This window comes from Charadrius vociferus, unplaced genomic scaffold (assembly GCF_000708025.1).
Source record: "Charadrius vociferus isolate BGI_N301 unplaced genomic scaffold, ASM70802v2 scaffold158, whole genome shotgun sequence".
NCBI classification, from domain to species: Eukaryota; Metazoa; Chordata; class Aves; order Charadriiformes; family Charadriidae; genus Charadrius; species Charadrius vociferus.
In genome coordinates this window covers 4,130,753-4,143,229 of record NW_009661372.1, presented here as the reverse complement: position 1 = coordinate 4,143,229, position 12,477 = coordinate 4,130,753, and the positions used below count along the sequence as shown (strand labels likewise).

Here is a 12,477-nt window from a genome sequence, read left to right as displayed (position 1 = left end):
TATGATCCCCCCCAAACATTCTTACCTCTAAATCAGAGAGACTTGGGTTTGATGGATGGACTGTTCAATGGATGAGGAATTGGCTGGATGGCCACATACAGTCAATAGTTGGATGGAGTTACATACAGTCAATAGTTCAATGTCCAAGCAGAAACCAGTAACAAGTGGTGTCCCTCAAGCATCTGGACTGGCACCGATATTATTCAACATCTTCATTAACAACATAGACAGTGGGATTGACTGCACCCTCAGGAAGTTTGCAGATGACACCAAGCTGAGTGGTGCGGTTGATACTCTAGAGGGAAGGGACGCCATCCAGAGGGACCTTGACAGGCTTGAGGAGTGGCAACATGTGAACCTCATGAGGTCCTCCAAGACCAAGCACAAGGTCCTGCCCCTGGGTCTGGGCAATCCCCAGAATCAATACAGACTAGGGGTGGAGTGCAGCCCTGCAGAGATGGACTTGGGGATCCTGGTGGATGAGATATTGGACATAAACCAGCAATGTGCATTTGCAGCCCAGAAAGCCAATTGTATCCTGGGCTGCTTGGTGGGCAGCAGGGCAAAGAAGGTGATTCTCCCACTGTGCTCTCCCAAGATCCCACCTGGAGTATAGCATCCAGCTCTGTGTCCCTCAGCACAGAGCAGGTTCAGAGGAGGGCCACAAAAATGCTCAGAGGGCTGGAACACCTCTCCTGTGAAGACAGGCTGAGAGAGGCTGGGGGTTGTTCAGCCTGGAGAAGAGAAGGCTCTGGGGAGACCTTATTGCAGCCTTTCAATATATAAAGGGGAATCCTAAGATAGACAGAGACAGACTTTTTACCAAAGCCTGTAGAGACAGGACAAGGGGCAATGGTTTTAAACTGAAGAGGGTAGACTTAGATTAGATATAAGGAAGAATCATTGAATCATAGAATGATTTGGGTTGGAAGGGACCTTGAAGATCACCCAGTTCCACCCCCCCGCCATAGGCAGGGACACCTCCATCTAGACCAGGCTGCTCAAAGTCCCATCCAGCCTGGCCTTGAACACCTCCAGGGATGGAGCTTCCACAACTTCTCTGGGCAACCTGTTCCAGTGCCTTAACACTCTCAAAGTGAAAGATTTCCTCCTAATATTTAATCTAAATCTACCTTCTTCCAGTTTGAAGCCATCCCTCATCATCTTATCACTACATGCCCTTATAAAGAGTCCCTCCCCAGCTTTCCTGTAGGCCTCCTTTAGGTACTGAAGGACACTATAAGGTCTCCCTGGAGTCTTCTCTTCTCCAGGCTGAACAACCCCAACTCTCTCAGTCTGTCCTCATAGGAGAAGTGCTCCAGCCCTCTGAAGATCTTCGGCCCTCCTCTGGGCCCGCTCCAAGAGGTCCATGTCTCTCCTATGCTGGGGGCTCCAGTGCTGGATGCACTAATCCAGGTGGGGTCTCACGAGAGTGGAGTAGAGGGGCAGAATCACCTCCCTTGAAATTTTTCACTATGAAGATGGTGAGACCCTGGAACAGGCGCCCAGAGAAGCTGTGGAAGTGCTCAAGGTCAGGTTGGACAGAGCTTTGAGCAACCTGATCTAGTGAAAGATGTCTCTGCCCATGGCGGGGGGAGTAGAGGATCTTTAAAGGTCTCTTCCAACCCAAACCATTCTGTGGTTGTATGACTCTATGAAAAACTACTATGTGATGCAGTTTTTAACATGACAGGAAAAGAAATTTGAGGGGAGACATCCTTTAAGGCAGAAATTGGGTCTCAAAACGTAATCAGTGCATTTTTAATATTCTTATTAGAAAAGCAAGCTGCTAAGAGATCAAAAAATTAACTTATAGAAACAAGTATTAAAGGAAATACCTGATTTTTTTTAGAGTTCACATATTATTAATCTTGTCAATAACTGATTTGCTTTTGCCTAAATACCAGGTACTAGTACTCACACATGCAAACACTTCTGAATTCGGACTCTAAAGTTTGGTGTTTAACGTAGAATTGCACTTTATATATTTTATATAGCCTGTAGTAAAAGCCTGGAAGAGTAAAGGAACTTGTCATTATGCCACCAACTATATGACACTAGGTGTCAGAATTAGTTTCAGCTTACACTCACATTAAAGGTATATGCCATGCAATCAGACTCTCGTTGACACTCCTCTTTCCAAATACAACATATATGTTCAGCTGCAGTTCTGATTTCCCCCGCTTTATATCGTATTTTTGCAAGTGTTCATTTCATGCCGAAAGGCCCAGCCCCTGGTGCTCAGGGGTTAACTGGAAAGCATTTGAGCCTTCAGAGGCATTCAGGCAGATTTCTTAAAAGAAGAATGGCAATCACAGGCTGTCAGCTCTGACTTCATTAAATGCAAAACTGACTATGTACGGATTTAAGTTACACAAAAGGCAGATTTCTACCCCTGAAGAGTAATTTTGGTTGCTAGTCAAACTTCCTGCCTGCTTCCCCCTGGGAAGAAAGCCTGTGAAGAACAGCATCACACAGATCACAAGAAAGTCAGGAGAGTTCCTGGAAGAACATTTCCCACTGGTGTGAGAAGTGTCTCGACCATTTGTTTAAAAAAAGCACGGCCCAGAGGCTTGTGAGCAATGTATAAGTAGAATGTAACTAATCAGGACTCAAAACTAAGGGAGCATTTTTCAGCTCTCATTTTCCATCTCAGAACAACAATGGGAAGAGATTCATGCACTAGATGTCGTCGTGGTACTCCCCGTACTTTGCTGTGACAGCTTCCTCAAGATGAACTGCTGCGCCACCCATTAAGGCAAATGCTGGGTACATTATGCCAGAGCAGTCCACCTCGCACTCATAAAGGCATTTCATACAGCCGGCATCGTAAAACCCCAGCTTGCCTTTGTCACAGTCGAGGCAGATGCCCAAGCACGACGGCAAGGGAAGGATTCTGCTCGCTGGATCTTTGGGGGCAGCAGGTGTCGTGGGGATAAAGAACTTCTTCATGCCTAAAGTGACCAGTGTGAAAGGCTGTGATGAGTCAAAGAAGGCATCTTCACTCCCACTGTCATGACCACTGTCTTGCTCGTACCTAAGAACAGAAGAACAACCATTTGCTTTTGTCAAATTCTGAAGTGGGATCAGTGATGTGAACTGCAGAAATCATTTTCATAAGATAACTGACACCACGCAATCACCCGCAAAACCTCGTGGTGTAGAAATATACCTAAGCGAGGAGGGAAGATGCACTTAGTAGGTGGAGAACACTCACTTGGGCCACTTCAAACAATTAATAACAGCTAAACACTAATGAGGACAAGACCACAGAAGGCTTTACTAAGGAGAGGTTGTATCTAAACGTACTCAATCTAGGCAATCATTAATGAATGTACAGGTATACAAAATTAGTTAACTTCAGAAGTAATTTAGCAAACATGACTAATCATGACTAAACAAGACACCAGTAAATACATTTAACATTACTGTTGTCCTACGAGTTTTCCATGCCAATGCTGTATCACATTGTCTTTAAAATTCACAACACAAAAAGTACTGGGGTTTTTGTTGTTTGTTTGGATTTTTTAAGTGCTGTGCCTGGAGGCTTCCCTGAACCCCTGTTTCCCAGGTGGTTACTGGGGAAAGTTTATAGCCAGATTTGTTCAGTCTGCATGCTTTTCCCTCTACTTCCATCCCCAAATGAAGACAGACCCGAGAAGCACACATTGTTCTCTGCAGACAAGCCATAGCTAGGTTTGCGATTCTGGGGTGTTTGGGGGGAGGTTAGATGTGCGCCAGCTACAGTTTTCCAGATATTTGTGTGGGTAAGGAAAAAGAAGTGAGAAAATCAGGATCTAATTTCTCATTTTTCAAAAAGGCTCTATCTGACTTTCAGAAGCTCAAGACACTGGTGTTTTTATACTTTCAGTATGTTACACAGCAGAAGGCCAATACTTTTGTTAGATTCACAAAAAAGTTAATTAAGAGCCCCTAGGAGACAGTCTCCCAGCCTGCAGTTCCTAGACACATCCAGGCTTACTACAACTGTAATTGAGAGCTGGAAATCTTTTTGCTGGTTTGTCCACTGCCCTTTGGTTTGTGCTCAGTAGCACTCCAGTGTCATATGCAAATCTACAGCCTGGGATGAGCCAGTGACTTGGAATCCACCATGACGCAAGCTACAGCAAAGACACACAGATATGCACAGTGAACGTTGTACCTCTGAGTGGCGGCCAAACTTAGTATGCTAAGGGAATTAAGGCAGAGTCTTACTATTGACAATTGATATGGCTTCAATCTTGTAAATTATGCTTTTTTTTTTTTTTTTTTATCCTTCTTGCTTTAACTGACATATCTTGATACCTACAGGAACCTGATTTCTTTCCGAAAAAGAAAGAAAATAGGACTCTGAACAATTAGAACATCTTCCTACTAATAGTAGGGGATGAACAGGACAACCTGCTTACACTATAACCTTCAAGCCACTTCCCACTGCTTAGGTTCATCTTGTATACTAATTAAGACCAGACTCACAATTTATTTTTTTAAAAGCCATCTCCTTATACCAAACACGTATTAAGCAAGTCTGCAATTTACCTTGGGCTGGTCACATCATGGGTATTATGGAACAACTTCTGTATCTTGTTGCTAGAAACGACTCCCACTTTCACCAGGTAGGAATAGGCTTCCACGTGAAAAGCCCAGAAGTGCTTCCCTTTGGCAATCCCAGTGTCACCAATGATGTAATCCAGGGTTGTGTAGCATCCGACCTGCATGCGCTCAGACCCCAGCAGTAGAGGAAATCCAGCCCTACTTTCCACAGAGGTTCTTCCTGGGTTCAGCAGGAGATGTTCACTGTTGTACCCACATTTTTCATTAAAAAGAAAACTGAGAACTGGAAAACAGCATGCCAAAAAATTTCCTCTTAGTTAAGTATTTCTGTGCTTATAAACTATATTTTAAGTCACACTGGCTTTAGAATTCCTCACTTTTAAAGGCTACCAGGAATGTCACGCAAGCTAACACAGTCTCAGTATGCTATTTACTTAACCTGTTTGTTAACAGTGCTTTTAAACATTTATACAACCGGTAACAGTGTAGTAGAAGTCTGGGAGCTACTGGAAAGCACCTACAGCTCTTAACACCAACAGACGCAGATCCAGCAGCTTGTAGACATAAGAAAACCCAATACCTGGGGCTGGAGGCGTACGCAGAATAACTTCTCGGCTCCAAGGGCTGGAAATGGACCCTTTATTTCCTCGAACTCTGAAAGCATAGCTGCTGTCATGATCAAGATCAGATATTACTTTGCTCTTGCTGCAAACTTCGACCTCCTGCCACGTCGTACTCTCCTCTTCTCTATTAAGCTTATGATACTCAAGAACATAGATATGACCTGAGTCTGTCTTCCCAGGGCATTCCCAACTGATCAGAGCTTTGTTGTACATTTTGCTCTGCTCTTCATTGATTTCTGGAATTTCTAGACCTGGAATGCCAGAGATTCATGAGAAAAAACATCAAATTTAGACACATGTTGTTTCAGAATTAACCATAGAAGCCCTTTGTTGAGTGGCTGTAGCACTGGGGGGACGGTGAGGAGGGGGAAATCTGACTCAGTCAAGGAGTGCAGATGAGGATGGGTCTGTTCATGCACTTGAAATAAATCCTTTCTGGTTTTACTTTGAAAGTTGTATTATTTATTTTTGCTGGCAGCTAAAAAAAACATATAAAAACCTATTCTTTTCTGTCGTGCAATCACAACAAAAAGCTTCTAGGAAGGCCTAGTATTACTTAACTACAATATTTCAGAAGCCAGTGTAAACTGGTACTGAATGCAATGGCATCTTAGCTTCTTTATCAAAGCTGAAGGTAGCATTGCTGCCAGGTAACGCCTTGTGGATCACGGAGGCAGAAGGGACAATACAAGTCGCAAGACTGAGTTCTGCAACTGCAGCCCTGCGTAAGTTTTGCCTCTTTCCAGAGAAGCCCTTAAAGCCATAACTCGAGAAAGACATGATGCTCTCACAATTTACCATTGGAATGGAAGGACAAGTCACCAAGGATCTCTTCTTGCTTGGCTATGTCCATCACAAAGTCCTCAAAAGTAGTTTCAGCTGCTGGCTTGAAGCTCTTCAGAGATTCAGTAGCTTTTTGGATTCTGAAAGCACAGAAGCAGAGGGGTGGCAGAAGAGGGAAAAGGGAATTCACATGGGTGCGTTCCTTAAAGCAAAACCGCTAGGTTTTGCTTAAAAAAAAAAATTCTCTTTTCAGGTACTTACTCATGTCTTCCAGAAATTTCTGTCTCTCTAGACAGAATTCAAATGCAAAATTTAAAGGCTTTTCGTACATCAGTGTAAAGATAACAAACAGGTGATCGTTTGGTTGGCAGAGCATTTTAACAATTTGGGGCACTACATTCAAAGAACAAAATAGGTGCGAAGCGCTAATGGAGCATAACTATTCAGATCAAAGAGTTTAGAGCCAGAAGAGACCTGTTAGATCAACTTGCAAATACCCGATACAATCTCTGAGCAAAGGACTGTGTCAGTGAGCCAAATGGGTTACCCTTCCACTGCAGTCCTACTGAACAAGGCTAGGTGTGTTCGCAGGACAGAGTCTCTCTGGGCTGTTTCTTAACACACACTGTAATATAGGAATTTCTACTGAACAGTACCGGGACCACCTCTGAGGCTCTGCAACACAAGGTACTCCATTCAGTACTTTGCTAGCAGGTGTCCAAAGAATATGACTGACCAGACATCCCTGGAACAGTACCTGTACCTCAAACAGAAGATAATTAATAAGATACCTGACGTGAAGTTGTTTTGCTGTTTGAACAAAACAAGATGGATCAGTTTCTTTAAGCACTTCTTGAGCATATCCTACAAGGCCAATATTTTCCAGGAGCCCTTGATATTCTTCTGCTTGCGTTCGCAATTTTTCCAGCTTTACATTCTTAGAAGCTTCAATTGCCCTAAGAGCTGTGGATTTCTTCTCTTCCAGGACATGAGATAATTTCTCAAAGCTCTGAGATGCTTCTTCTTTAGCTCTTTCACTGTTGCACTAGGAGGGAACAAAAGACATTTTAGACAGATCCCACAGCACTGTGGCTGTGTACAGAAATGTACTTAGGGTTGTTCAAGAGATCAGAGCAAACTAGTCATCCATTTGACAGACAAGACTAATGAGCTTTGTTATGCTCTTCAGCACTGAAAATGCAATCAGCACTGCACCCAAGCTAGTAAGCATTTCCCATCTTAACACAGAGAGCAAAGAGCAGGAAAGTATTCCTCCGATTATGTCTTGAGTTATACACAGCATTTGTCTAAACAGCTCATGGAAAAGCACTGTAAAAGCAAGTCAGTCTCTGAAGTCTTCATGCCCAAGACCTAGGTGCTCTTCCACCTTCCTCAATCACCCTGAACTAGGGGTCCAGCCTGGTTTCTCCTCTATGCCCTCAGAACTGTAGTGCCACCTCTGATTAGTGCCCTGGATTGAAGGAACTACAAAGCATGGAGACCATCTGCAGCAAGATACAGGCAGGGCCAGGAGCTCCTGCCAATTTCTGCCATCATGTTTTTCAGCTTGTATGTGATCTCCCAGCTCTGACTCTTCTGCAGGGAGATTCTGCCCTTAATTCTGACTTTACTCAAACATCCTCAAGGTAAACAGACAGTGTGAATTGTGCAGCACCACTCATACACAAGAGCTCTAAGTCTAACCCACCTCTCTTTGGTTAAGGTATCAAATAAGCTTTATGTCAATTAAATTCAGAGCAGCACCCAAAACTTAACTTCCCTCTGTAGGTTGCCCAAATTTCCCATGTTGTCAGGATTAGGTCTTACCTTCTGTGACTCAGGACCAACACAAACTGTTCAGAAATGGTTTTGCTGGCTAACTGAAAAAAACCCAAAGGATCTGGAACACTTCACTGAAAACAGCTGGAGTCCCTGCTGTGTCCCTGCAAGGTCCATCCCCAGACACAAGCCACTCTTACCTCTGTTTCTTTCAGCAGCAGATCCAGTTGTGAGATGCGAGCTTTTACCTGGCTCTCCTTACTGATGAGGTACTCAATATCTTTTGACAGCTTCTCCTGTTAAAATAAAACAGCAAACTGGCAGGCAGAACAAGGCCATCCCACCCAAACTGACAACAAGCACAGGTGGATCATCCAGCTAGCGCTTGGTTTCTGTAGCTACAAGGACAAGAGCCTGCCATCAGTTACGAGCAGCAACCCTGTGGGGAATTGCTCGGTGACCTGTGATGACTGGTCAGGGACATCAGGCCACTGCCATAAGCAGGACTGGTGGCACAGCCTCTGAGGAGAAGAGGTGACAGACTCAGCTGGCTCATCCTTCCCCAGCCACAGCAGTCACCCTCTCGCTTAGGCTAGGAACGTGAGGCTTCAAGACATTACCAGAACTAACAGAAAAGCCTCGTAGGTTATTAATTCATTTGTAGTAACGTTTGCTAGAAAAATGAGTGGTTCGAAACATGAACTTATGAGTGTCTCTGCACTTCCTTAGTTGCAAGAGTTAACAGCTGTACAGGAAAAGCCTTGCAAACAGGCGAGGAGGCCAAAGAGCAGAAGGCAGGCTGGGATGGGCTTTTTTTTTTTTTTTCTTCTCTCCTGTGAGCAAGAGAGGAAGAAAAGGAAGAAGAGGAGGCAGCAGCAATCATTCTTTAATAACAAAGCAACATTTGCGAGTCTGCCCTGTTGTACGGTGCTTAGGGAATTAACAGCTCTGCAACTTCAGAAGCATACAAGGTCCCAGCAGATAACTTCCGATGCAGATTCTTCAGGACTGCTTCTGAAGTATCAGCTAACCCGAGTCACAAGGACACTTGCCTTAAAAAAGCCAGATTGTAAACTATTAACTTCTTAAACCTTCTGCATTGGTCAGTACTGACGCACAGTTGGCTAACATAAGGTGGAAGCACTTTTAAGGGGTTCTGTTTCAAGCCACATAGAAAATATAGTTTAGTTTCTCAGCCACACACTATGTTACACTAATATATACATTAATAGACATTGCACAACAGCATGCCTCATGACTCGTTCAGTGTCCTCCAAACACACGTCCTGGCGTCCTGCCAGGGGGAGTTTGCCTTTACACCAGAAGCTCAGTGCTCTTCCCCCTTCTTAAGGCCAGGTCCAACAATATTTACTCTTACCTTAAGGGTTTTATAGACAGTGCTCATGGTTGTTACTCTGTGGTTTGCATGACATCCACCCAGTTTACACAGATGACAAACAGGCCTTCTGCAGATTTCACAGTACATGTTTACCCTCTCCATTTCATGTTCTGGACACATCAAAATCTGGAGAAAAAAAAAAAAAAGAGAGCAGAGAGAATGCAGGTATCCTTCCAAAAACTGAAGTGCTCAACAAACCACCAAAACACTCAAATTATCCCACAGCAGCGTCTGACTCATCAGTGGATATTTTTTATATTCTGTTTATCTTCCACCTTTTACATTTGTCCATGTTAGTGAAAGCCAGCAGATGAAAACACACAGTTTCACGAGGTTTACAGTGAGTGAACCTGTAGCAATGTCTGTGTACACATCATGTAGCCTCCATACTGCAATCAACCATTTTGCTAATCCCTGAAGTTGTCTGCACTCCTCAAGCTCCCTGCACTCCTGTTCAGAGATGTAAATGCAATACATAACACATCCTCCCTGTCAAATTTAAGCTGGTCCACACTGGCGGCTCTTGAAACACCTATGAACTGTTTCTTAAAGCAAGAGTTAACATAATACTGTAATGACTTAGGTCTAAGCTAGACTCTGATCAGCCACATAGCCATTGCTCTTGGAGCAACAAATGAAACGCAGCCACCACCACCAGTCACAGTCATTTTAAAGACAAAAGGCCCCAGTGTTTCAATTTTTCTGTCTGACTCCAACTACACGTTGCTCATGCTGAGCACTAATTCCAGCAGCAGCTTAAACAGCACTGCAAAAAAAGCTGGTGTTCGCTAAAACTCATCTTTCAAAAACTGAGCGTGTTGAAATAACTGCTCAAAGAGGGGAAAAAAGTGCGGCTCAACTCCAAGATCACGCAACAGATAAAACCATCTAAAAGGCACATAAAGTAGCATAAACACGGACGCGCAAAGCTAAGGTTGCAGACCATCTTCGACACCAACTCTCAAGCACCAAATGTTAGCTTAGGCCATGGTGAAAAGCCCACAGAGAAAGGAAACTTCCAGAAAAATTAGCTGTGCAGGCAGACATCTCCAAAAACTGCAGTCATGCTGTTAGTCTGTGGAAGCAGTTTTTCCACAGCAGTGCACAGTCACACCTAACAGAAACCACACACTTTTATTCATCTCCTCATATAAGCAAGAATTACAGCCAGCAAGCCAGAGACAGAAGAGGTCAGCAGATTACCTTGTCCAGTTCTCTCAGAATTCAAGAACAATCAGCCCAGTATGTGCTTCTCCCATCCCCACCACACACGTTACAAAGTGCTCTCCAGTCTGGTTGTGAATGAAAGCGATGACTGGGAACATTGTTTAGGAGACCAGCAACTACTCCATGCATTCAGTTTGGGTCTTAACAATGCAGTGCAATGCAAAATGCACTTTTCTTTCTTTATATTAAGCTCAAACAGTCCTCAAAAAAAGTCTCTATAAGAGCACAGTAAAGACCAGTTTACCGTTATTGGGAAGTTCACTTCAGCATCAACAAGAACAAAAGCTTACGGTTCACTCCATAAATAGCAGCAATAGTCAATAAAGCAACAACGTTCCTAAAAGGACACAGTCATTACACTGATATGTCTGAAGCCATACGTGAGCGCTGCAACCCAAATTCTGTAAGATACGGTATGCTTACCTTGGGTCTGAAGTTGGTGGTTGGTCCTACATATTCATGCTGGGCTTTCACAGTTCCCCAGGGATGGTGTACTTTGAAGCATTCATTGCAGTAGCTTGCACTGCAGTCCATGCAGCTCTTTGTGGACTCCTGAGGTGGAGGTTTGCAGAAGTCGCACATAATAGCAGCGGCTGCCCTGGCTGCCTGTCTGTACCTTTCCACAATGGTCTCCAAAGTCAAGTTGCGGAATAAGCCATTGATGCCACGTTCTCCGAGATCGATATCCCGCTGGCATCCCGGACAAGGAAACAGACTCGATCTAGGAGTCAGTGAATTGCGTTTTCTGCCTGTGTAGACACCAAATCCTGATTTAGGAGCAGCATATACAGAAGATGTTTAGATTTTAAAGGGAGAAGCACAGGAATTTATGAACCAATTCCAAACTATCGTAGCACATCGTCCAGACCAGTACAATACCAACTCATATGCAGTCTGCCAAGCCAAAGAGAGCACATTTGCCATGACAAGGCAGTGTAATGTCTGAGTCCAGAGAACATTACAAACTACTACTCTAAAACTTAATTCTATGTTAGGATGAATTTAGCTATTCCTATCCCATATTCTCCATCTAGTTTTGGATGCACTCAAGCTGCAGCCTTTCAAAAAACTAAACACAAAACCTTCCAGAAACCCGCTGGGTTTGGACTAAGTGGCTGCCCATATAGAGAGCAACAGCTTCGTAACATCATGAAATGAAAGATGCTTATTCCCAGAGTGAGACTAGTTATTCCCAGACAAATATAGCCAACTTCAAGGTCCCTGAAGTTTGTTTTGGCTAAGTCAAACTTATCTGGCTCCTCCCAAGAGGCATCCTAAAAAAAATAAAGAGGAAAACGAGAGAACTAGATATTAGCAGCATGAAAGCTCAGCCAAATCATTCAGTCAAAACATGCAGAGACTGATGTGGCCCTTGCTGAATGGCCTTGACAAAGGAGCGCTGCTAAGTAAGCCCTGCGCACCACAGGGGATGCTGAGATGGTTATGTCTGAGAGACTCCCCTACCCCGAACTGGGGAACTACAGATCTGCACAGTTACTCAGGGTACATCTATCTCTTTTCATTTCAAAAGGGGACAGCAGAGAAGCTGCACTCCTGCCAAACACCTACGGACAAATTTCCCCTCCTCTCCAAACTAAAGCGACAAAAGGCTCAAGTAAACAAGGAAAGCCAAGGCAGTGTTGGAATTAAATCTGGCAAGGGATGTTAAGGTCAATAGGAAGGGTTTCTTTAAGTATATAGGAGACAAAAGGAAAACTAGGGAAAATGTGGGCCTGTGGTTGAACGAGACAGGTGCCGTGGTGACAGATGATGCAGAGAAGGTGGAGTTGCTAAACGCCTTCTTTGCTTCTGTCTTCACTGCTCAGGCCAGTCCTTGGGAGTCCCAGACTTTGCAGGTAACAGAGAAAGTCTGGAGGAAGGAAGACTTTCTCTTGGTTGAAGAGGATCAAGTTAGAGAACAATTAAGTAAACTGGACACCCACAAGTCCATGGGGCATGCGCGAGTGCTAAGGGAGCTGGTAGAAGTCATTGCTGGGCCACTCTCCATCATCTTTGAAAGATCCTGGAGAACAGGTGAGGTGCCTGGGGACTGGAGGAAAGCTAATGTCACTCCAGTCTTCAAAAAGGGCAAGAAGGATGACCTGGGAAACT

General features: G+C 44.1%; 1 protein-coding gene across 3 annotated transcripts in view; it reads right to left on the bottom strand.

Annotated features, from left to right (window-relative positions):
- Positions 1 to 2,682: 2,682 nt before the first annotated feature.
- Positions 2,683 to 12,477, bottom strand: part of TRIM36 (tripartite motif containing 36) — a 17,790-nt gene continuing 7,995 nt past the window's right edge. For all 3 annotated transcript variants that reach the window (XM_009893805.1, XM_009893806.1, XM_009893807.1), the window contains 8 exons: positions 10,789 to 11,114; positions 9,118 to 9,264; positions 7,940 to 8,035; positions 6,752 to 7,005; positions 5,976 to 6,100; positions 5,135 to 5,428; positions 4,540 to 4,837; positions 2,683 to 3,037 (listed from right to left, as the gene is read on the bottom strand). In XM_009893805.1, the coding sequence (XP_009892107.1) occupies positions 2,683 to 3,037; positions 4,540 to 4,837; positions 5,135 to 5,428; positions 5,976 to 6,100; positions 6,752 to 7,005; positions 7,940 to 8,035; positions 9,118 to 9,264; positions 10,789 to 11,114 (1,895 nt within the window). The remainder of the gene's footprint in view (positions 3,038 to 4,539; positions 4,838 to 5,134; positions 5,429 to 5,975; positions 6,101 to 6,751; positions 7,006 to 7,939; positions 8,036 to 9,117; positions 9,265 to 10,788; positions 11,115 to 12,477) is intronic.